Here is a 24,759-nt window from a genome sequence, read left to right on the forward strand (position 1 = left end):
CCATTCTTTTTAAAAGAAAAATTTGAATGGGTTCGATTTCAATCATCGTCACAATTGAGAATATGTTTCAAAATGATGGGTCTACTATAACGAATGTCCATCAATATAGTTCTGGTATCAACAGTGAAATTTAAGAACATGAGAAAAAATGTATAATTAATTTGTAATAAATTATAATCCGTTTGAAAATTGTTACATTACTGAGGGTTGGTTATGTTCTTGTTCCTTCCCTTAACGTTGAGGGTTTTTTCTTTTATCTTTCAAGTATTGAGGTCTTTGAGTTATGATCCCGCGTGCCTAATTAACATATAAATAAAAGCATTAATATAGTTCAGTTACATTATTCATTTATATCAATTAATATTTTGTTCTTTCTAGGTACATTATTCATTTATATCACATTTTCATTTTAAACTTGATCTTGGAAGTTGGCTCTATTTTGTATTGTTAATTTCCTTCACATAATAAATTAATATAATAGTTAATCATAAAAACTCTCCCTAAGATATAGTCATTTTTTTTACTTTATCCCTAATATTATTAACTTTATTTCCTAAACCATTAGTCAACTCTAACCGTGTGTAGTGGTAATATCAAAAAAATATTTATATTTCTAAGAGTTAACTACAATAAATCCTCTTAACATGTAGCTTGTTTTACGTTTTATTCCTCGATATCATTTTTTCTCAATTTGTTTGCTTGTTACTAAAATCGTCAGTGAACTCCAATATTCAATAACACATAGGACAAATAATATCTAAAAAATTAATATTCCGTACATAATAATAAAAAATAATACTTTTATAGGCACGGTCCTAGTTAAATTTCATTCCATAATCACACAATTTTTTGGATTGAGGAGAATATCTTACTAATTTGACATAATAATGAAAAAACACAAAAATTGTTATTAAAAAAATTAAAATAAGAAATATATTTAAATTTAAAAAATGGCCGAGATATAGTCAGTTTCTCTTTGCGAATGTGCATATGACTAAAATTTTCTTTTAATAGCTAGATATTTCTTTGTATGGGAGTATTCTTCTTTTTTTGTTGTAATACTAGAAAAATAGAGAAACATGATTGATTTGAATTTCAAAATTTCTACGTTCTTTTAATATACGACACTTTATTTGGATTGCTGAATTTTTCTAGAAAAGAAAAAATCTTCATTGCATCATAAAACATTTTTCTAATAATCTTTTTATTCTTTCAACCATCATTTTGTCTCACAAAAATCAAATTGTAAAAAGTGCTATTATTCAAAAAAATTTTGTCAAATAATCTTCAATCCAAACAAACCCAATCTATAGAGCTTTAATAATATTTTTATAGTTTAATTTTGGGCTAATAATTTTTCCCTTTATCACGTGAAATGAGCAGGATATTTTCCTCTATCTAAAAAACTTGTAATTATAGGGACAAAATTTAACAATATCCATATCCATAAATATATAATAATTTTGATTATTATGTTAGAGATATTTATTTTTAAAAATATTATTTGTCTTGATTGGTACAAAAAAAAATTGGAGTTGACTAATAGTTTTGGTGACAAATAAATAAATTAAAAAAATATATATTAAAGGATAAAGTACAAAATGTGCTATACCTTAAGGAAATTTACTATAATTAACCCATAGGGATCTTGAAGATTTGAAATGAATGGAAGTTTTCTTTTATGCTTTAAAAAAAAAAAAAACCCTTAGGGATCTTTTTGACATTTCAATGGTACGCAACGTTAGAATTGACAAACAGCGTAAGGCGTAAAGTTTTAAAAAAAAAAAACATTAAAAGGGTAAGTGCAAAACTGGTTAAATCTCAGAGGAAATTTTTCAATTGACCCTCAATATAATAAAGTATGCAAGTTTTGACGCATCTAGATTTGAGGCATCTCTATGTGTTTGAGTAGCTTTAACCATCAAACTGAGTGCACAACCCGTATAAAGAATACTGGCAAAAATTTGAGTAGATCTGGTGTACGGCTCAACTTGTAGACATGCGATTATTAAATGGCCACGTCACTCCCGGTCTCGGTTTCTTCATTCCTATTTCTGAAAGCAGGTCGGAAAAGTTGTAACGTGGGGCATTTCAATTTAGGAGGAAAAAAACAACTACTGGTGTGATGGTCCCACATTTGGGGAGGGATGTGGGACAGAAGATCCGTTGCGCTCTCAAACTCTCTCCGTAATCCGTACCCAGTCTATGATATTTTTTCTCGCGTATCCCACTCTCTCTATCTGTCTTCCTATGTTTCTGATTACACTACACTACTATATTACGTAAAAAAAACTGCAACGCCTGAAAAGTGTGAGCCGGAGGTTCCGCTGAAGCTTCGGAACCAACAAAAAGACGAAAAGAAAAGAAAAAAAAAAAAAGGGTAGGAGGAAAGAAATAGAGAGTGGAGAGTGGAGTTATCAATCAAACAGGTAGCAGCAGGCTTATACCAAAAATTATCAGCGACCATCCGACCACCCTAACCCAGGTGACCACCAAAAGCAACAGAAAAGCCAAAGCAAAACCGAGAAAAGGATAAAAGAAAGTGAAGATGATCCAAAAAAAAAAAAGGCCAATTCATTTTGTCTCATTCTCCACTAGTTTCTTCTCATCTTAGTCAGCCTCCTCAATTTCCTAATTGCTATTTTTTTTTTGGTTGCCTGCCACGGTATCCAGGGCTTTGCTATTTTTTAGGATTATTCGTAAGATCCTAATTGCTATTTGCTAATGCGCTGCTCCCTTTTGTCCCAGTATTATTAGAGTCATTTTCTGAAAATTCAACTTTTTTAATAAAAACATGATAATCATTATATTTGGATGAAATGACACTGATAGATGCTTTTCTCAATGATAAAATTGAAAAGCATGTATTAAATTTAAAATCGAAACTCTTACTTTAAGAAAGTAAAAATATAACAATAACAATTATTTTATGGCATTAATAAAGTGAAAATACGACAATAACAAATATACAAAAGAGGGCGAGTGCTACTTTTGCTGCCATTTGACCCTAAAACCCAATCAACCAGCGCCAGGTCCAGCCCTAGCAACCAATTAGCGTTTTTCAATTCAAATCTCTTTCCTCTTCTCATTCTCCTCCCTCCTAATTCTCACCCCTGCCCCTCTCTGTTACTAATTTTCATTTCGACCTTTGCAAGAGCCGACCAACCCCCATCTTTCATTTCACGCTCAGTAAGCAGTAACCGGGGGTGAATTGAATCGTATATATATATTATAAGGGACTGAGGAGACTTCCAAGTTCCAAGTGCCATCCCTCTTCCTCCTTTTCATTTGTTTCCTTCGCGCACACACACAGAGATAGATGAAGTAAACCAGCGGTCCAACACTACAGGAGCAGGAGCAGTAGTAGTCAGACACTGATTACTGAGTCTACTCGCTAGCTGATTGCCGCCTGAATAGTTGAATCCTCCTCGTTGACTCGCTCCTCCACCTCATCTGTTCGGGAGGATATCCACCGTCTGTCTCAGCCGCCTTTACCTTGTAAGGCTCGCCTCACCTCGCCACTTCCAACGCTTTCTTTCTTTGATTCTCTCTTTCGGACTCACTCCATCTCCAGAGTCCAGAGTCAACTCCAGGGATTCAGGGGAAAGGAGGAGGTCCCCACCTCTTTAATGTTTAATCCCTCTCCCCCAACTGCCAACCCCGGCGAGGGCCATCCTATGCACACCTTAAACCCCTTTCTCTCTATCTCTGATCACTGGGCTCAAACAATGACGTCCACTGATTGATTGATGATTCATTCATTCATTCCCTCTGTCATCGCTCTATGCTTTCTATCTATGCATGTCATCAAACGCCCACTTCATTTCTGGACTTTAACCTTTTGTTTTGTTCCCTCCCTTCTTTGGTTGTTGGTTACCACTTTTCCAAGAATTTATCTCTTCTGTCTTAAAGTCTCTCGAGAGATCTTATTAAGTTTTTCATTTTTCCATCTTTAATCTTTTGTTCAGCTTTTGGAATTGAATTTTTCTTTTCTGCTTTTGTGGTTACTATATATGGACCTTTCTGCAGAAAGTTTTGGAGTTGGTACGATTCTCGTGTCCTTCCCCTACCCCTTTTTTCTTCCTTTCCTGCTACATACAATACATACAGAGCTAGTTTTATACTATATACTACTACTATACTAGACTAGAATACTAGATTACTTTATGAATTTATCAAGCTAAAACTTCCCTCAAAACTTTTGGAAATTCATTCAGCTTTAACTAAATCGTGTACTTTCTCTCATTTATTCTCGTGCATTAAAACTGTCCTAAAAGGTTCATGAATCTGCTGATTCATCCGATTCTAATAATACTACAAGCCTTGTATGTATCTGGGATTTCTCTTTCTTGCTTTATGTTCCCCCTCTGATGTTTCCTTCTCTGTTTTAGTACAGCAGTATTTAAGAATTTCCTTTCTCTTTTTTTTTAGCTCTTCTTGGGGGAGGGGTTTTTCTTTTTTCTTTTTCTTTTTGCCCTTGTTTTATTGATTACTGGTAGCTTCGTTGACTTGCGTCAAAGAAGAACACCTTTCCGTCCACAGAATGGGGACAGAGGTGGCTATAAGTTTAGTTTCCAGGATTCATTAAGCATTATGGGCTTCTCTGAACTTTCTCCATTTCATATTTGCTTTCTTTATGAACTTTGACCTCAACAGATTTTTTTTTTTAACAATTTAATAGGTTGATACTTATCTTTTTTTTTCTGTCAAATCATTTCTATTGCATAGAAGCATCATTAAATTGTGTCACTATCTTATTGGTTAGCCCTGTCATTAAAGTGGCTTGCTTTAGTAATTGGATTCAAACCTTATCGTAAATTTTAAATCGTTTTAACAGCTCCTAGAAGGAATATGGGGATGCTGGAGGAGATGCCTCTTTCTTTGGATCCAGAAGATGTCATAGCTGAATTTGAGGCAATGACTAGAGATGCTGGGAGGGTTCAGATAGAAACACTGAAGAAAATTCTTGAAGAAAATGGTCGAACAGAGTATTTGCAGAGATGGGGTCTCGATGGAAGAACTGATCCTGAGAGTTACAAATCTTGCGTTCCTCTTGTCACTCATGAGGATTTGGAGCCTTACATCAATAGGATTGTTGATGGTGATGATTCTTCAATTCTTACCGGAAACCCAATAACAACCATCTCCTTAAGGTAAATCAATTTTCAGTTTCATCATTCATGGGGAAAATGGAAACAATATATATACACGCACACACATGTACCGTTTATGGCAGCTTTGGATAACTGGAATTTTATTGCAGCTCCGGTACTACTCGTGGGATGCCCAAGTTTGTCCCTTTCAATGATGAACTGATGGAATCCACCATGCAGATATACAAAACTTCCTATTCCTTTAGGAACAGGCAAGTGCTTCACTTCCTTGCGAGCAGAAAATTTGATTGGTTTTTCTGGTTTTCCTTACATGGCTTTCCGTATCCACATTGACTTGTCGTGTGGTAGTCCTTGTTTAAATTATGTATGACCGAAGTGATAGCGATGGAAGAAAATAACATAATTATCCTTGCAGGGAATTCCCAATTGGCAATGGGAAATGTTTGCAGCTCATCTATGGTAGCAGGCAGTTTAAAACGAAAGGAGGTTTGGCAGCAGGGACTGCCACCACTAATGTATACCGCAACCCATTGTTCAAGAGAACGATGAAGGCTATGCAGAGCCCATGTTGCAGCCCTGAAGAAGTGATTTTTGGTCCGGATTTCCACCAATCATTATACTGCCATCTGTTATGTGGACTCATCCAGCGTGAAGAAGTTCAAGTAATTTCCTCTACATTTGCTCACAGCATTGTTCATGCGTTCCGAACATTCGAGCAGGACTGGGAGGAGTTGTGTACTGATATCAGGGAAGGAGTGTTAAGCAGCCGAATTTCTGTCCCATCAGTTAGAACGGCAATGTCAAAATTGCTCAAGCCAAATCCTGAGTTGGCTGATTTAATCTATAACAAGTGTCAGGGATTGAGCAATTGGTACGGATTGATCCCAGAGCTATTTCCCAAGACCAGGTACATATATGGGATAATGACAGGTTCCATGGAGCCGTATTTGAAAAAATTGAGGCATTATGCAGGAGAGCTACCATTGCTAAGTGCAGATTATGGGTCTTCTGAAGGATGGATTGGAGTGAACGTCAATCCAAAATTGCCCCCTGAGATGGCCACTTTTGCTGTTCTTCCAAATATTGGTTATTTTGAGTTTTTTCCTCTGAGGCAAAGTCTCGATGGCCTAGAAGCCAAGCCTGTTGGTCTCGCTGAAGTTAAAGCTGGTGAAGAGTATGAAGTTATCGTTACAAGTTTTGCAGGTACAAAATTTGTCTTTTTTATGAATCTATTTCTGTTAACGCCCTGTATGTTTTTTTTTTTTTTGGGGCTGTGGCTATAGGAAGAACCTCGTCTCTATTATTACATGCTAAACAGAAGACTAAACCAGCTGCACAACCCATAAGTGGCTAGAATTTTTTTAGATTACGGTACTAATGACACTGCTTGCAAAGATCTTTTTTTTTTTGGTTTTGGGGGGGTCTCTGTTCCCATTAGGTGTTACAGACTTGTAGGAGGTGGCATCTGTTTAAAAACTCGCCGTTCAGACCATGCATGTGCCCCATCGTGTCCAGTAATATATGAAGGTCATCAGATCTCGTGCCTTACCATTGACATCGTACATTGCTTGTTTTGTGTGCCTGCCACTATTTTAATCTTCTTTACAGATAACGTTGTTTACTTGTCTAAGCAATTAGTAGTGATTGTCTTTGACATCATGGATGCCATTCATGTGATTGAAGACAGCATAGCAACAACCCCATAAAGTGACTAGGAAAAAAGAAAGATATTTTTCTTCTCATTCAACCCTGTAATGTGCCTTTTTATTTGTCCGGCAGAATCTTTTTTTCTACGAATACCAACTCATCATATCACTTCACTTGGATGGAACTTAGGAAAGATGGACTTCTTAAACTGTGGTATAAAAGATCAGACAGATAACATGCGTCACGTCACACAAATGATTTGACTAAAATTGTTGAAACAGAGTGTAAAAATGAAGTGCAAAAACCTTCAATCACGCACCATAAACCACGATTTCCAGTTACTTTGGCATTATTGGTTTTACACTTTTTCCCAGTGTGGTGTGGGATGTAATTGAGAAATGAATTTGCATTTTGTGGTGCAATTTTGCAGGGCTGTACCGTTACAGGTTAGGGGATGTGGTGAAGGTAAAAGGGTTCCACAACTCCACCCCAGAACTCCAGTTTATTTGCAGGAGAAATCTCTTGCTGACAATCAACATAGACAAGAATACCGAGAAAGATTTACAGCTAGCAGTTGAAGGTGCAGCCAAGGTTCTAGCAGAAAACAAGCTAGAAGTGGTGGACTTCACCAGCCGAATTGATTCGTCAACTGAACCGGGGCACTACGTCATATTCTGGGAAATAAGCGGGGAAGCAAGCGACGAGGTTCTAGAGGAATGCTGCAATTGTCTGGATGAATCATTTCTTGATGCTGGATACATAAGCTCCCGCAAAGTTAAAGCAATCGGTGCCCTTGAGCTCAGAATTGTGAAGAGAGGAACCTTCCACAAGATACTGGATCATTATGTGGGGTTAGGGGCTGCTGTGAGTCAATTCAAGACCCCGCGATGTGTCGGCCCCACCAATAACAAAGTGCTGCAAATACTATGTAATAACGTTGTTAAGAGCTACTCTAGTACTGCCTTTTAGTTTGAATCTGTCAATTACGGCCAGCCAGACTTGATTATAGTACAGACTGTAACTGAAACTGTAAGAGACAAAGAGCGTGAGAGAGAGAGAGAGAGAGAGAGAGTTGTTTAATTAATATATTATAGTTAGTTAGGCTTAGGCCGTCGGTCATGTTACTCATTTCTGTTGGGGTTACTTAATAATGCTTCCAAGTTGTACAAATTAATAGTCCCGTAGTTGTCGTCGTCATTTTCATTACCCGATTTCTTTTGTTTCTCATACTGACCTTTTCACTCAGGCAAAACGCAGATTATTAAGTCCAGTTGCAAAATAAATAAAAAGACCCCCCGATTTATTTTCTCCGTGAGCAAGCAATAGTGAGAGGCACGGCACACCTGAAATTGAACTACCCTTCTTGTTCCTGTCATCAAACGACTGAGAGTGTGCATCTTGATTCGGCGGTGATTCAAAAAATTTTGTGATCCGATTCAAATTCAGTTCGAATTAACGGATACCCAATCTGTCAAATCATATGTACGTTGGATCATATTCGGATCAAAAAGTTATATATGTCATCTGTTTTGCTATCCTATAGAGGTGGACAAAATTATCCCCTAACCCGAAAATCCGTCATATCCGATCCGAAAATTAGGATATCCGATTTTTATTATTTGATCGGGTCAAAAGAGGGTCGGGTACCCGCTAAGATGCGGGGCGGGTTAGGGTCACATAATTAAAAATCTGCGGGTACCCGATCCGCCCCGCATATATATATTTTTTATTTTTATATTTATACACACACTATAAAATAATAATTTAGAACTAAATAAGTAATTTTATTGAACAAATTACATTACAAATATGAGAGACTATAGTTTATTTACAAAATTCATTTGTAGAGGTCATGATCTTATATTTTATAGAAAAAAGTTTAATTGATGTGGAACATATATATTAAAAATTGTGTTACTTATTTCAAACTTTTATTGATTTTGAATTCTTTTAATTTTTTGCCTTTATCTTATATTCTCTTCACATGCTTGTTTCTTAGTGGGAAACCTTTTTTGAGAAAAAAAAATTATTAAATCTTAGATGAATGTATAAAATATAAAATTAAATTAGTATAAATAATTTTTTTAAAAAAATTAAATGATAAATGGGGTAGGGCGGGTACCCGCTGACCCAACCCTATCTCAGCAGGTACCCTATAATAGGGTATCCACTGATATGCAGGCCGGGTAAGGGTCAGAAAATGACTGACCCGCAAGGTGCGGGGTCGGGTCAGCCAAATGGTAAATGGGGCGAGTACCCGACCCGCGCCACCCCTACTATTCTATCCATTCCTATTTTTTGAAATTTTTATACACATTAAATTCGTTAATTTACACAATAGAGTCTTATTTCTTGTTTCTTAATTTTTATGTCTGCGTTCTCTTTCGAAATAGGTTTTCTTTGTATATGATGCTAAGTTTTAAACATATTGTCATATAATTTGTGGATAAAAAAAGATTGCGAGAAGTATTTAGTCTTATTGGTTTGAATTGGATTAAAAGAAAAGAATGATGAAAGTTAGTACTATACATCACTCATGTGTGTGTATATATATGTGATATTCTTTAAATTCTAATGCATTAAAATATTATTTTATCTTGGGAATTTATATTTTAAAAATAAAATTTTAAAAATTAGATATGGATCAGATATCCGATTAATCCAATCAGCATATAATGCAAATGTCCATATGTCTTCTGCGTTAGAAGATCCAGATACGGATCACAAAATGGCTTGTCCCATTTTTGTGAATTTCACAGATTGGATATTCGATTTGCGAACACCCTTATATGCAACTAATGGAATATTCACTAGGGTTTGATATCCAAAAGGAGTGGTCGACAAGCAGTCCGATAGAATTTGGTAAAGAGGTCTCAACAAGCTCAATACCCAACATATGAATATAAATAGAAGTACCATTTCATGATCGGGAGTTTAAATAAGCATATGCAATTTTTTGTCTTGTAAGGAATTTTGTTCTCATTTTATTTTGACCATTTGGACACCATCTTTGAAGTGATATTTTTTTTCTTTCTAAATTGTATATGAGAGGATTGTTAAACTAATGGCTTTAACTTACGTTTTTATTCTTATGGAATGTTTTAGTCTTGATGCAGTACTAAATTTGTAGTTTAACAAAAGTTAGTTTCTAAAACTTTTGAACTATTTAAATGCTTATTTTGGTTTCATGAATGATTTGCTAAGTTTAAGTAATAGATAGAGGGTATCGGATGCTTAATCTAAACCCACATGCAAGCGGTGTTTAGTATTGGAAATTAAAACCATAGCATTATCCGCTACAGTTCGATAAGAAATTGGTACAAATGGAAGTTAAATAAATACAGGACGACAGAGACAAAATTCGGAACAGATGATTTGAAGCGATTCATATCTTATGGACTGGGAAAATTTTGGGGAGAGTTGCAAGGTAAGCAAAAATTGTAACGGCCAATTTTTTCATAATTTAAAGTGACTTTGTAACATATTCACAAAGTTGCTCGCCAAAAGCACCATCGTAATGTCCAATCATTACTCGAATTGCTTACCTAAGAATGAATAATCATATGTGTTGCCATACGCACTATGGCATCGGGCTATTGATTGTATACCTCGTTACCTCATTCTCTATATTAAATGAGCAGATCTGTCATCTTCTTCGACAGATACACATACATTGGACCCCTGATTTAGCCTAATACTCAGTATTCGTCCGGTGCAAAAAGACATTTAACTTGCCAGGAAGCACAACGTCAAGGCCGTCAGAGTAGGGAGAGTTATGGAACTTTGCACTCTTATTTTTCTTATCTGGATGCTCACCTAAACTAATAAAAATATACGGTTGGTTTCCCACTAGCAAAAATTGTCGCACAGTCCCTGTAGGTGGCCGAAACAAGAACATGGCGCTGAATTACTAGAAGAAACAGTCTACTCTCCAGTCTCCACTCAAGCAGTATCATCAGCATCATAATCAAAGATGAAAGAGTCACGGGCACCGTCTGATCGCGATGAAAGAAAACCAGAGGTAAAAGAAGATGATGGTGAAGAAGCAATTCCTCACATATGGGATTGTGGGAGCCCTTTATATGATTCATATGAACTGGTTTCTCTTAGCCATGTGATCGATAGGCATATCATGGTTTTGCCATCTCTTAGCGGATCAAGACAGGGAAGGAGCTCTCGATTTTCTCATGCACCAAGTCATGTGATCCCATCATTTTTTTCACCTTCAACTGCAACTGAAGAAGCTGCTGCATCAAAGAAACCAAGAAGGTCTTCCGTTTTAGTGACTTTTTTGTGCAAGTTAATGGAAAGGAGTACGCGGAAGAGGAGGATTTGTGGACAGATGAAGGAAAAGCCCAAGACTGTGAAGATCAATGGCGGGATTTATAGAGTTTATAATAGGATTAATTCAATGAGGAAATAGGTAAAGATCATGTAGAGAGATACATGAATCAAACAGGTTAAGGGTAAATGATTGTAACTGCTTCTTATATTTCCATATATCGTTTCATGTACTATATAAGACATCTTTCAAGCCATTGTCTAGCTTTGCTACGGGCATGGACAATGCACTGCAAATCATTGTCTAGCATTGTTAGTGCTATCAATGCACCGCCAAAAATCTAGATTTCTAGGATGCATGTGGCAATTAATTGCAACGCTTCAAGTTTCCCTTTTTCTTTCTAATCTTGTAATTTGTTTTGGAAACTCTCTTTGATAGTTTAGGCAGACGTTTAGGTTCAACTCTCAATATTTCCTTTTACCAAGTGTACTAAAGTGAAGAAGTTACGTATAGATTATTTACCAAGAAGTTACTTCCACGTACGAACTTTGGCAACTGATGTCCGTCAACTTTATGCAGCCCAAAAGAAAAAAAAAAAAAAACAAACGGCTAATGATATTAGTTACTGGTACGAATTATGGAGTGGAATACAGCCTTTTTCATGGTACCATTCAACACTGTAACGTGACAAGCAGCATTTCCACGGTGCTGTAAGTTGGTAGGGATACGTGCGTAGATAGGATATAAAGGGTGAGTGTCTATTTGAGTATGTGGTTGAATAAATAAAAGCGCAGGTATTGGTTGGTTTCTTTCATGCTAAATTGGTAACCAGATGTGATATCACGATAGCATGCGCTGGGGCCGGATATGGATATGGATATGTCTGGTCCTGCAATTGATTCAGCTGCGATGAGACATATATATATATATATATATATTACTTGCAATGTAGCAGCCATGTTTTGGCCAAAGTCACCTAGCTTTGAGGAGGATGATGATGATGCCCTGTTGCCATCTCTTGTAACTTTCAATCTATATACTGCACGCATAACTGATTAATTATCATTATCAAGAAAAACGAAACGCAGCATAACAGCGGCGACAAAATTCATTATCTGATTCAGCATCCCATTTTCATGTCAAAAATCAGCCCCTTCTTTTTATAGAATGTGCATCAAAGTGGAAACCCACTTAATCCGTTGCACAAGCAAACATGGTATTCGGCTGCATGCTACGCTTCTCCTACTAGTCCAGCTGATCATGCTCCTCCTTCGGTTCCGACAATTGCAATTGCAGCTGCAAGAAGAATGATCTTTATGAAGTCTTACCTTCTTTGTTGACTTGTAATGGACTGATCATTATCCAGTAGTCATTTTCTGACCCTACCACACTTGTGGCTAAATTTCGGTTCATGCGCTTTTTGTAAAAGATAGATAAAAGTCATAGAACAAAAATTTGTAGCTTAATTAGTGTATTTTTTTTTTTACCGCCTCGTTTGATATTTTTTACGCAACTTGCTGCAAATATGCACCGTACTTTATACTGTGAATTATTGGGCCGTTTGGATAGAATATTATTTGAAATAATACTACAATATTTTTTATAATATGATGTATGTGAAATAAAGAGACGGTTGAAAATTGTATTCGTAATATAAATAGAACAAAATTTGAAAAATTTTTTTTTGCCAATGTGCCTAACCAGACAAACCCAATATTATTATTATTATTATTTTGTTCATGGGATACTCTAATTTAAATTAGATACCTTTCCATCGCCTATTTATTATCCCTATATGGGAGAAAGGAAAAAGTTTTTTTTTTTTCTAACTTTAGAAAGAAGAAAGTACTTAATATTAAAGTCCTCATTATCACTTGGTTAAAATTCCCACCTACAGAGTTGGGTCTTGATGATGGATTAAGGTAACTTCCAGCCCAAAGTGGTTAGTTCTTCCTCTGCCAAAGATCCGCCAAAAATTGTGGGAACCCAGCCCATAAATTTTGACAGTTGGGCCGAACTTAATTTTCTTTTCAGCTGTGTGATTCTCTCTGTTACTAATCGGGCCAAGTTGGAACAAAATGTTCCTCTTTCATAATGGATGCTCCCCCATGGGGACTGAAAAACGGAATGGGTGATTCATAGGAGGGGAGTATAAGTAAAATGGTTAGAATTTAACTCCTGCTATTGACATTTTTTTAAAAAAAACAAAAACAAAAGTCCGGTCCAGTTTCAAATTTTATAGTAGTGTACAAACGAATTGAAATGGGAATATGATTTTCTTTTTTAAATAAAAAATCCTAATTTTATTAAAATTTGCACTATTGGCAAAAAAAAATAAAATATGCACTAATGACAAAAATTACATTATGAAACATACACACACGCAAGACTTGAGTGATAGATATTATATATCTAAAGAACAAATAAATTAGACGATAAAGTTTCAAAAATACTTCAAAAATAAGATAAAGTACTTATAGTTTCAAGAGCGTTTGTGTATATTTTCAATCGTCAGATGTCCTGATTAATTGTTTCAAATTCAGATATTATTATATTATCAACTCTCCAAATAGATTTGGTGCATAAAACGAGAGTATGAATTGAAGAGACAAAGAGTTCAATTAATTGAGTGCAAAAATCTCAGTCCAATCAATTAGATTAGAAACACTCGGAAGTTACGCCCGTAAAATCTAACCCACAGAGAACCCATGTCAATCAATTGGTGACAGGACGAAACTCCCATGAAACTTAAATCTAGGCTGAAGAACCCACACACAAGCGATGTGGGACGGAAGCCCGAACACCCCCGGGCGCAAACTCCCAAAAAACACACGATACCTTAATATAGTGTTCTGAATTCTCAGTATGCCAACTATTATTGGAGTCAGAATATCTTCACAGTTCCTGGTCAAACACGAGACATGGACATTATTAATCATCTCAATGATTAAAAGGATTGGCAAATCAAATTCAGATAGCTGCCACTCATGATTTACTTACGCCATGCTAACTTCTTGTCACTTGAATACTGCTATATGACGTACCAACAAATTCTCTCTAACTTTGTCTGTTGGTCGGATCATGATCAACAACATTGGTTAGCTGAGGACGAAAAAAAATCTGCAGTTTATTCTCTTCGAATTTGATCATTTCTCTTCTTATTTAGCGTGTAACGGACTTTCTTACCAGAGTTTTGTGGATGAAAGAATTGAGTTACAGCCTCAGCAACAAGAAACCTTTTTCATCAGTTTTTTTTGAAATTTGAGGATGTAGAATCCAAAAAATTCACCAAAAATATATAGGAGATATATGGGATAAAAAAAAAAAGTATGTGGGGAGGTAATTTACACACATATAAAATATGCGTGGGACTTGCTTATTATCCGTACTTATCGAGTTTTGTAGTACAATTTTTAGCCTTTGATGCCACCGACTATTCAGCATCTGCTGTAGAAACAAGTCATTGCCACTTTCATTAAGCAAGCACCTAAATCTTCGTCCCTTGTTAAGAAGATCGAATTGTGCTTGCTACTTTTTCTGATGATCAAGCTGTATGGTTGTAGCAGCAAAATGCAATTTACTCATAGGAGATTGGGTTCCAGATCCAAGCGGTCCGCGTTACACCAACAAATACATGCATGCTCTCACATTGAAGATCCCCAAAACTGTATCAAGAATGGGCGCCCTGATACAGGGAGAGGCTGGGATTTACGCAAGTTTTGATCCCCTGAAACTCCTTGATTTTAAGCCTACATTAGCCCTCATTGGTGATTCAATAATTAGGAACCAGCTGCAATCATTGCAGTGCATTCTTTCTCAGGTACTAGATTTCAACTTTTAAGCAGATGTATCTAGTCCATCCATTAATGTTGCATGATTGTATACCTGCAATTGCAATTTCTCACCTTCCATGATAGAAGTTTCTATTATAAATGGTTACTGATCATTGGTAGCATTTAACTTCCTGCAGGTAGAAGAACCTGTTGGGGCTTATCATGATGAGAAATACAAGAACAATAGGTGGTCTTTCCCTTCTCACAACGTCACCTGCAATCATTTTTTTTTTCCCCATTGAGCGTATATCAATTTGTGTTTCTGTTGGTTTACCCTTTAAACATTAAATGGAGATATATTAGAATTTCCTTTTCATGCAACATATCGTTATCCAGTTGTGTGGCCGGCCATCATAATTAACCAATGAGATGAAGCAAGGCTGGTTCATTAAATGACGAAAATGACAACTCCGATCTTAGGGGATATATCACTGACCTTTTGCCCCAAAATATGCCGAGTCCTAACTAGACTACTATAGAGTAAAAGATGGCATGCTAGTATCATATAAATACGCCCTCGCGTGAATGGTCCAGCGGTAGCACCTCCCACCAGTGACCGAGAGGTCCCAAGTTCGAGTATCTACTCCGCTGGATTCCTCCGCGCACATATCGTGCTTGGGCTGGGCTGGGGCGCCTGGCTGGGCCGCAGGGGATTAGTCGGGCCCCGTAAGGATTGACCCGGACATCCCTGTGTAGACAAAAATACGTAGGGTAGTAGTATGTTTTCGGGATAATTTCAAAAACCTCTCTTAAGGTTTCGGACAATTTCATTTAGTATCCTTGAAATTTTTAATATTACACTTACCTTCCTTGGCTCTACAAAATGATCATAATAACCATGATATGTTTAATATTTTTCATGCAATTAAACAATCCGCTCTTAATATTGTTTGTATGAATGCATCACACTATTAGACATTTAATGAAAACAAAAATAAGATTCACTCGTGGAATAAATAATTATTTCCTAAACATAATTTTAACATATTACAAATTAATTTTGACTTTGCTTGGAGGATCTGGAAATGAATAGAAGAAGATGTAAGCTGAAGGTTTAAAAAAAATGGAGCTAATGTTGATATTCCAACATTTAAGGGATATGATGTTATTAGTAACATTTTTGAGTTTAACAATGCTGAATTGCTTTTTTATTTCCCCTTTTCTAACTTAGATTGAGGTTTTAGAATTTATGGATTATGGTGGTGATCATGGTGATAATGGTACTAATTTAAGATGCGGGAATATGAAGAGTTTAAAATAGTAGATATGAGAGTTGAAAGTGGATTTGAAATTTTGTGCCATTTTCATATTTTTTTAGAGAATTTTATAAGAAGGTAAAACGAACTTCACAATTTCATGAGAGCATTTTGGATTATTCATTCAAAATTTTGACCATTGAATAGTTTTTGTTACCAAAACGGTAAACTCAAGGGAGATATGTGTAATTTTTAAAAGTTTAAAAAAATTACGTGAAATTACCAAAAACCTCAAGGGAGGTTTCTTAAATTATCCCTCTGTTTTTTTGGCATCTACCCCCGACCCCGAGATCAGAATATTGGAGATAAACGTTGACTTGCAATACGGTTGACTTAGTTATATAGGCCTTGTTGATTTAAAGAATAGGCTTTCTTCTCATCTATAAACTGTATATTTAATCGCCAATAATTTTCTAGATTATCTTATGCTTACAAATCAGAAGTAGGATTAGGCTAGTTGTTAGTTTATATGTTATAAAAATAAAAATTGGGAATCAGTCGTTTAATTAGGTCTTATACAAGTGAAGAATTTTATTGGAGTCAAGCAAATTAATGCTAATTCTTTTACGCAAATTGCATCCATTGCATGCTAGCAAATCTCAACTGTTTGTCCGAGTGCCAGCAAAATGATGTCAATCTTCATGACCTTTTACCATGCAAATCCTAAGGCACAAACTCAAGTAATGGATCAACATCGGAAACAAATGAATCGATGTCTTTTAGTCTACAAGAAATTACATAGCATCTAGTTGAAAAGTTAAGAGCTCGTTTTCGGAGAGTATTATTTGTGATATGACATACGTCAAATAAAAAGATGATTGAAAAAATTTAAGAAAAAAAAAATCAAACGCATAATTGTGATGCAAGCATGAATTTTTTTTTTTTTTCAAATAATCACATATCCAAAAAGCTAGAAAGTAGGTTTGATTGAGTATAAAGGATAAATTAGGTGAGTGTGTAAATTATTAAAGTTATGCAATTTTCTTGTGCCTCTATAATAAAAAAGTTTAAATTTTTAGTTTTTGTTGGAAAGTATAGACTAGATTAAAGCTTTTCTTTATTGTTATACTACATGGCAATCAGGGTAATTAGGTGGCAACAATAACATCGATTTGGGAATAAAATTTGAAAGTGAATCATGTTGAGAATATTTTTTAGAAAGAGTGTTATTTTGGCAAAAAACTCAAATTGTGGTGACAGATATTTCCGACTAATAAAGTATATATGAGCAGCTGCAGAAGCTGTACTACCCAGAATTCAATTCATTAAGTTGGCCTTTGGTTTCTTTCCAGAGAGTCAAAAGCCAAAATAGATCAACCTGTGAAGAAGAAGCAGCTAACAGAAGTTTACATGCTCTTTCCTGTGGCCCCAAATTAAAGTCATCTGAAATCATGCTTTCCGTAGTCAATCCCAGATAGATCAACATGTGAAGAAGCTAACAAAAGTTACAGGAGTCATAAGAATACAACTTTTTCCAGTATATTAGCTCACATGACATAACGTATTCTCCTCCAAGTTATGATTAATTTCTGATCTTAATTCTTTGTTTTTCAATTTGTAAGTCGTCCCTTTTTAGCATTTCCTCTCTCCTTGGAGAAGCAAGAAGTAAGAAACCAGAAAAACAAAAGCAAAAGGAAAATGTATTTGTCATTTGCTCATGAGTTGTTTAACATCATCAGAAAACGCAAGAGAACCTCATCTTGGTTGTTCGGTGTTGCTCCGGGCGTTTAAGAGCATTGACCTTTTTGGTTGTTAGCAAGGAGAAAAGAGAGAGAGAGAGAGACGTAGTCGCCATAAATTGTAATATGTAACGCGTTTACTCAAATTTTATCAATAACCTTAAACAAGTGAACCTTTAACCAAAATATAAACTTTGAACTCCTACGGACTCTGTTTCATAAAAAGAAAAAAAAAATTTGTGCACTTTTTATAAATTTTTTTGATAAGAGAAAAGTTTAAGAAGTCAAAGAAAGAAGGGGACTTGAATTCAGAATTTCTAAAAAAATAAAAAAAAAAACTCTTTGGACTTAAATTCAACTGAAGCAAAAACAAGGAAGTGGACCATGACAATGATCATGCGTTTTTCAAAAACGAAATGTTACAGTACTGTTTTTGAAAAATAATTTCAAAAATATCTAATCCAAACGGGGCCGCTCTCATTTAATATTTTTATGATTGGATTTCATTTGACATTCAAAATTGATTAATAAATGTTTGGATTGTAAATTTTCTCGCAGAAAAAATTTTGAAATACTTACTTAATAGGAATCTATTTTTTAAGTATTTTTTTATCTTATATGTATGTTACAGCATATTTTTCTAAAAAAAGCTCCAAAAAAATTTGTAATCCAAACAGGATAATGTCACGTCTGCTAAAGGAGTTTTTGCCCAGTTTTTAAACATTTGGGCACTTCTGAAATATAGCCCATCTGTCAATAGCAAGTGGAATGCAAAAATGTCAAAGGTAGCTCCTCCCTTCAACGCCGCCCACTCTCCTTTCTTGACAAAACACTAATGATATATAGTATGCATAAAAACAATTTCTGTACTCTGTCCCAAAATTCTCAACCTCATTTTTTGTATCAGAGACCCTACAAAAGTCTCCTCTCTCCGTCCCTCCCACGGAGGCCAAGACCAAGACTCCCGAAGTTGTGCACAAACACAAATGTGAAACCAAAGCAAAGAAACAGAAAGTGTATACCTACGAGTACTTCTCCCCCTTTCCCTTTTTCTTTCTTTACCTCTGCTACGCGGATTGGGGAATCGTTTCCTTTTCCTACTTCTCAACTTAGCAAAGAAAACTTAAATATTCCCCAGAAAAGTAAATCACGCATCATGAGTGTTTGTATGCGTTTTTGATGCTTCATTGCTGACAGAGAGCTTCTCATTCCCAGTTTCAGAGGAAACTCTCTTAATATTCTTGAATGCATTACTGTTGGTTGGCCTCGAAATTGGCTTGGAAGTTTATTGAAAGATGTCTGAACCAGCAGAGGTTCGTTTAGTGCAGTGTCCCAAGTGTGAAAACCTTCTTCCAGAGCTTACTCACTATTCTGTTTATCAGTGTGGTGCTTGTAGTGCTGTCCTAAGAGGTACATTTCTTCAATCTTTCTCGTTTGCACATCTTATTTACTTCTTAATACAACCTGAACAAGATTAGACATATGGAAATGTCGGTTAAAGGTTTAGTCTTGGTTTTATATGGTTGTTTTCTAATTAATTTCTTTGTGCTTTGTCCCTTTCCAAACAAACCTGCATAATATGTGTCTGTGTCTATATATATATTTTTTTAAAAAAAGTTTTTTTTTTTTTTTGGTTTGTGTTGTTTCTGGCCTGTCTGGTTCTGGTTGCACTGATGCACGCATTGATGTTAAATTTCCTGATATGGACAATAAAAGTGCTGCAAAGTGATGTTTGGTACTTCTGCTCACAGCTAAAAGTACAAATGGTGATGTGGATGCATTATCTGAGAAGTCTGAAGAAGAAAGAAATGAAGGGTTTTCAGGCAGATTAGCTGAGAAATCTAAAGACATTGAAGTTCCTAAAATGAGTAAAATAAACGCAGGCGAGGTTTCTGAGGATGATGTTAAGTCTAATGACAATTCTTCCAACAGAAGTGATAGAAGGAGATTTTTTCATGATAGAACTGAAAATTATGGGGCTAGTCAGGTGACTGGGGCTGATAAGTGGGTTGTTGAGGATGGTCTAGAGGTGGATGACAATATCATTGGAATCAATGGTACAAAAAGGGATAAAAATTTTAAGAATATGAAACCCCAAATTGGGGGCAGGAAAGGATTCCTGATTTCCAGTGAGCAGTTGGATTGGAGAAACAGGGGGAGAGAAAGTGAGATGGAGGACTTCCGAAGGGATCAAAGAATTGATCCGGATGGTACAAGGTATTTGGCTTCAAAATATTCAGAAGAGGGACCATCAAATTATCAACTGCAGAGCAATTATGGTTACAGAAAACCAGTAATAAACAGGAATGAGTTGGGTGGCTCTGATGATGTTGTGCATCTTGTAGAAAATCAAGCTGAGCTTCTGAGGAAATTGGACGAACTAAAGGATAAACTTAGTCGCTCTTGCAATGTGGTTGACGAGCCTAAAGACAAAGTTCCTCCTGGTAGGAGGATGGTACACCCAGATCCTTATGGTTATTCTGAGAAATGGTTTTCTGAAAACTATTTAGCAAGCAATAGGCCTCCAGCACCATATTCCTTTCCTTATCATGATGCTGCTAGACCATCATATGCAAATCACTCTTCCGAGACATCTCCTTTTATAAATAGGCATGCTATGGTTGGGCCTGGCTTTTATCCTCCCATGCATACTTCTGCCCATCTCCAAGAATTTGAGGATCCTTTAAGGTCCCAAATGTTCAGGAGAGGTCCGCAAGCTCCTGTTCCTTTCCAGCAAAAGCCACCTCCTGCGCACTTCTCTCGAATGTATGCTGATAGTAATATAGCTCCTATGGACTCATTTGAATCATTCCCGCCTAACATGCACAATCACCACCCATCATGCTCTTGCTTCCATTGCCACAGTACATATCAAGTTCCACGCCAAGTTCCATACAAGGCATACGGTGTTAAGCAGTTCTCTGATGTCACAGATGATCCAGCATTCTATCATCACGAATACCAAAATGCCTCTGGTGCAAAACGTTATGGTGGAAGATTTAATGCTTCTGCTTCCTTTAAATCTAGTAGTTCGGTATCCCGCACAAGATGGCCTAGTGATCTACAATCTGAAGCTAGTGGTCTTGTTCGTAGCCGCCCTTCAAAGGTTCTCTTATCCACTAGCAGGCATCGATGTCTGCCTGTAGCTGGTGGTGCTCCATTCTTTGCATGCCAAAATTGTCACGAGTTATTACTACTGCCCGATAAAGTGCAAGTTGACAAAAACCTAATGAAAATAAGATGTGGAGCATGCTCAACATTGATTTTATTGACAGTTGATTCTAAGAGACTTAGTGTTTCTGTTCATGCAGAACTAAATCCAACTCATAAAAAGTTCAATGTACGCCACAGTGACAATTTGAAGGAAGGGAGTTCACAAACCCGTGGTCATCCAAAGCAGGCTAGCATTAACTTTTCTTCTGATGATTATGACAATAGTGGTTGCAATTTTCAGTCAATGGATAGGGAATTTGGACCACTGTCAACTGGCCCTGGAAGCTCAATTAAATCTGCTGACATCAGGAGTCCTCATTCTACGTTTTCCTCTTCGTCTGAGAAAGAGGAGAACCTGGAGAACTTGACTGCCATAAGGAAAAGTTTAAATTCTTCTGAATTGCCAGTGAAGGGCAAATTATCTCCACCTCCTGCAGGTTCACCACTTCAAGATTACTTTGATTATTCTAACAAGTACAACGCAGCTAACAGGCTTGGAAATGCAACTAGAAGTGGGCACTTTGAAGAGGAGAAGTCAATATCAAAGAAGACTATCACGAGGCAGAATTCCATGAAGGATGCATCAGCAACTGAGATAGAAATATCCTCCAATGAGTACTCCAATACTGGGACATCTTTGGATTCAGGTGAAGCAAGCAGAGAAGGAGATCAAATGAGAGCCAATAAGGCAGCTGAATCCTTTTTTGCTGGCATGATAAAAAAGAGCTTTAGGGACTCGAATATATCATACGATGATGCTGATAATGAAAAGGCGAATGTTACGGTCAATGGGTATCTTATCTCGGAGAGGCTAATTAAAAAGGCTGAAAAACAAGCTGGGCCAATCCAGCCTGGACACTACTGGTATGTCTCTTCTAATACTTTCTCTGAGATATATTGCGTTTCTCCTTTATCATGCATGATTGATCTAATCTTCTACACGGCTCTGCTTCCTCTTTTAACTGTATGTAATTTTTTACCAAAGAAAATAAGGGAGGCTTGGTAAGACTGCAACGTTGGTTGTAGTATTCCAAACCTGCACAACACATGCTTTCTTTCTATGAACCACCAATCCATCTCTTGGAGTAATAGCTTCTCCATTGCTGTCTATACCGTTGGATGTTACTTTTGATGACAAAAGATGGAAAATTAGCGAGTTGCAAATTGAGTCATGATTTTGAGTGAATTCTATTCTTTTGAGAAAAAATGAAAAAAGTTGCAATTTTGACCTGTAATCTCTGAACTTCATCAGATTGAAAATACCTGTACTTCTTTTTGAGAATTGTAAGTATGCCAGGTCGTATAGAGAGTGCTGCCCTGTTCATGGATGCTTTTTTCTTAGCCAGTTCAGGTAGAAATATCTTGGAGAAAGAAGTATAAGTTGTGAAGTAAGCATTTAATCTCGTTGCCATTGACCTTAAGTATTATACAAGGACAAGCAAAACCTTAGGCTAACCCAGATTGACTCGTATGATTTCGCACTTATCTGTATGACTTAGTTGTTGTATTTTTTGAATTCTAGCAGGATTTGATTTCTACAGGAAACATGATATAAGATCAGTTTTGTAGCACAATCAATTGTAGTCTCTGTCACATTTCCAAAGAATAGTGGATTTTGTTTTTATGTTTTCATGCTATGTTTAATTTTCCTTGACCAGGTATGATTTCCGAGCTGGATTCTGGGGTGTGATAGGCGGCCCTTGTCTCGGCATAATTCCTGTAAAATTTTCTATTACCTACAGTCATATAACTTAAGTGTCTGCTATAAATTGTTTATCCCGATATTTAAGAGAGACACTTCATTTTCTTGCAGCCGTTTATTGAAGAATTCAACCACCCCATGCCAGAGACTTGCACTGGTGGAAGCACAGGTGTTTTTGTTAATGGGAGAGAACTTCACCAGAAAGATTTGAATTTGCTAGGGAGTAGAGGGCTTCCAACTGACAGAGGTAGATCTTTTATCGTTGAGATTTCTGGCAGAGTCCTTGATGAGGATACTGGTGAAGAGCTAAAAAGCCTCGGCAAACTTGCTCCAACGTAAGCTCAACTGTCTTACTAAAATTTTCCTCAGTTTTTCTGACTTCTTTTTACCTTATATATCTTCACCAAGAGCTCACATCAATGGGAAGGTTTGGCACCTCTATGTCAGTTCTTCGCCTCCTTCAACTATAGTATATAACTTGTTATCCACTGGTTTCTTGACCTGCTTTGATTGTGTTTACAATTATCAAATTTATTTGGTCATCGGACAGATTTTTCATCCCCACTAGGAATACTTCCATCTACTAAGTTCAGACCCTCAAATACCAAGCTCTGCCCAACCATCATTGCCAAATGAAAAGATCTTCTCCCTTTCTGGTTCTAGTTCGGCTGCTCAAGAAGCTAATGCTTCCAAGATTTAGCAGTATTATATGCGCTCACGACCCAAGATTTAGCCATTTTGCCTTGATATTTGGACTAAAGGCTTTCGTTAAATCTGTGCCATTTCCTAACAAGAAATTCTTGAAAAGTTTGTGGATTTTTGGTCCTAGAGTTTGTTCATTAATTTTCTAACCAGTGAAAGTTTATGTCAGAATCGAGAGGTTAAAACGTGGATTTGGCATGAAAGATCCAAAAGCAGTGGTGTAACCAACGGTCTTCCAAAGACTACAGGATCACATATTCCTTCAAGTTGGGTAGACAACTGTTGTCGGAAGTTAGGGGAAGGATTTCTACAGAGTGTTACCACAGTTAACTCTGGAATTTGCTTGCTTTCTACCCTATAGTGGAGCCGGAGGTTGAAGGAATTGCTTTTCCTACCGTGATTGTGTTTTCAAATGCTATTGTTTGGTTTTGAAAATGGTTTTTCCTATTGTTTTGCATTTGGATATAGAAACCCCTTTTCCCCTTTTATTGATGGATCGGCCTCGCAGAGATGCCGCCGAAAGGCACTTAAGTTCTCCCTTCACTTTGTATGTTACTGGAATTTTTATACAAAGTTAAAACGCATCGTGCGGAAATGATTAATGGCTCCAGAGTCCAGATAACCACTGTATGTGTATGTATAGTAAGAGATTTGTGTGTATTGTTTTTGCCACTTAAATTCGCTCAACTTTATGCTTCCCTTGCATGCATATTTGCTAACCCCAACAAAACTAATTTTCATTATGAGCTGCTTTTTTTTTTGAAGTAAGTAACAGGTCTCTAAGTTCTGCCTACAGTTCTGAAGACACAATCTCTTATTTACAATTCCTCCTATCTTATCATCAAATCCAACCCTCTCCCATCCATTATGAGTTTGCTATCCTCTTTCAGCAATAAGATAAAAATCTTGATATAGAGCAGCTCTGTGACAAAATTATCAAGAAAAGAAACTCTGCCACACATCCGAAGCAAGAAATGAAGGAGTAGATACAAAGTCAAAAAAAAAAAAAGTTGATAAAAAAGGTTTGGTATACAAAACAATTATTCACGTACTACAATCATTAACCACGGGACTGTAAACCAATTTCTCCTCCAAGAAGGGACTTCAATCCATCTGGAAATTTGTCTAGCTAGTGTTCTAATGCACTAGTTTGGATTGGAGGTGGTTTCTTCCCCTATGGTCCCTTTGAGCTAGACATTATCGTTGTAATTAAGAAAAATGTACTACCACCATTGTCTCTCTTTGATAGAAAGTTTTAAAAAAAAAATGTTTAGAGTATGGGCATATGGGGCCGTCAGATGAACTAGCAGCTGATAATTTGGTTGATGAGA

The 24,759-nt window shown here is 36.5% G+C and overlaps 3 protein-coding genes across 5 annotated transcripts; all 3 read left to right on the top strand.

Annotated features, from left to right (window-relative positions):
• The first annotated feature begins 3,097 nt into the window (after nucleotides 1-3,097).
• Nucleotides 3,098-7,931, top strand: LOC113761168 (jasmonic acid-amido synthetase JAR1-like). Of its 3 annotated transcripts, none has more exons than XM_027304035.1 (5): nucleotides 3,098-3,498; nucleotides 4,838-5,153; nucleotides 5,264-5,365; nucleotides 5,530-6,317; nucleotides 7,192-7,931. In XM_027304035.1, the coding sequence occupies exons 2-5, from the start codon at nucleotides 4,852-4,854 to the stop codon at nucleotides 7,728-7,730; spliced, it is 1,731 nt and encodes a 576-aa protein (XP_027159836.1). In that variant the 5' UTR covers nucleotides 3,098-3,498; nucleotides 4,838-4,851; the 3' UTR covers nucleotides 7,731-7,931. The 3 variants fall into 3 exon arrangements, with proteins under 3 accessions (XP_027159836.1, XP_027159835.1, XP_027159837.1); XM_027304034.1 differs by lacking the exon at nucleotides 3,098-3,498 and adding an exon at nucleotides 3,551-4,044; XM_027304036.1 differs by lacking the exon at nucleotides 3,098-3,498 and adding an exon at nucleotides 4,631-4,681.
• A 2,803-nt stretch (nucleotides 7,932-10,734) lies between these two features.
• LOC113760355 lies at nucleotides 10,735-11,184 on the top strand. The gene has a single exon (XM_027302904.1). The coding sequence runs from the start codon at nucleotides 10,735-10,737 to the stop codon at nucleotides 11,182-11,184; it is 450 nt and encodes a 149-aa protein (XP_027158705.1).
• A 7,559-nt stretch (nucleotides 11,185-18,743) lies between these two features.
• LOC113762622 (protein ENHANCED DISEASE RESISTANCE 4-like) lies at nucleotides 18,744-24,124 on the top strand. The gene is made up of 5 exons (XM_027306156.1): nucleotides 18,744-19,221; nucleotides 19,563-21,888; nucleotides 22,683-22,743; nucleotides 22,838-23,061; nucleotides 23,598-24,124. Exons 1-5 carry the CDS (start codon nucleotides 19,107-19,109, stop codon nucleotides 23,650-23,652), a joined length of 2,781 nt encoding a protein of 926 aa, XP_027161957.1. The 5' UTR covers nucleotides 18,744-19,106; the 3' UTR covers nucleotides 23,653-24,124.
• The last annotated feature ends 635 nt before the right edge of the window (nucleotides 24,125-24,759 follow it).

Source organism: Coffea eugenioides, chromosome 2 (assembly GCF_003713205.1).
Source record: "Coffea eugenioides isolate CCC68of chromosome 2, Ceug_1.0, whole genome shotgun sequence".
NCBI lineage: Eukaryota > Viridiplantae > Streptophyta > Magnoliopsida > Gentianales > Rubiaceae > Coffea > Coffea eugenioides.

What these genes read in the sequence shown, in the direction of transcription:
- LOC113761168 (XM_027304034.1), top strand. Translation starts at nt 4,014, where the DNA reads ATGGACCTTTCTGCAGAAAGTTTTGGAGTTG. An exon ending in TCCTATTCCTTTAGGAACAG is followed by an intron (nt 5,366 to 5,529) that starts GCAAGTGCTTCA and finishes TTATCCTTGCAG; the next exon opens with GGAATTCCCAATTGGCAATG. An exon ending in TATCGTTACAAGTTTTGCAG is followed by an intron (nt 6,318 to 7,191) that starts GTACAAAATTTG and finishes GCAATTTTGCAG; the next exon opens with GGCTGTACCGTTACAGGTTA.
- LOC113760355 (XM_027302904.1), top strand. Translation starts at nt 10,735, where the DNA reads ATGAAAGAGTCACGGGCACCGTCTGATCGCGATGAAAGAAAACCAGAG.
- LOC113762622 (XM_027306156.1), top strand. Translation starts at nt 19,107, where the DNA reads ATGTCTGAACCAGCAGAGGTTCGTTTAGTGCAGTGTCCCAAGTGTGAA. An exon ending in TTGTAGTGCTGTCCTAAGAG is followed by an intron (nt 19,222 to 19,562) that starts GTACATTTCTTC and finishes TTCTGCTCACAG; the next exon opens with CTAAAAGTACAAATGGTGAT. An exon ending in CTTGTCTCGGCATAATTCCT is followed by an intron (nt 22,744 to 22,837) that starts GTAAAATTTTCT and finishes ATTTTCTTGCAG; the next exon opens with CCGTTTATTGAAGAATTCAA.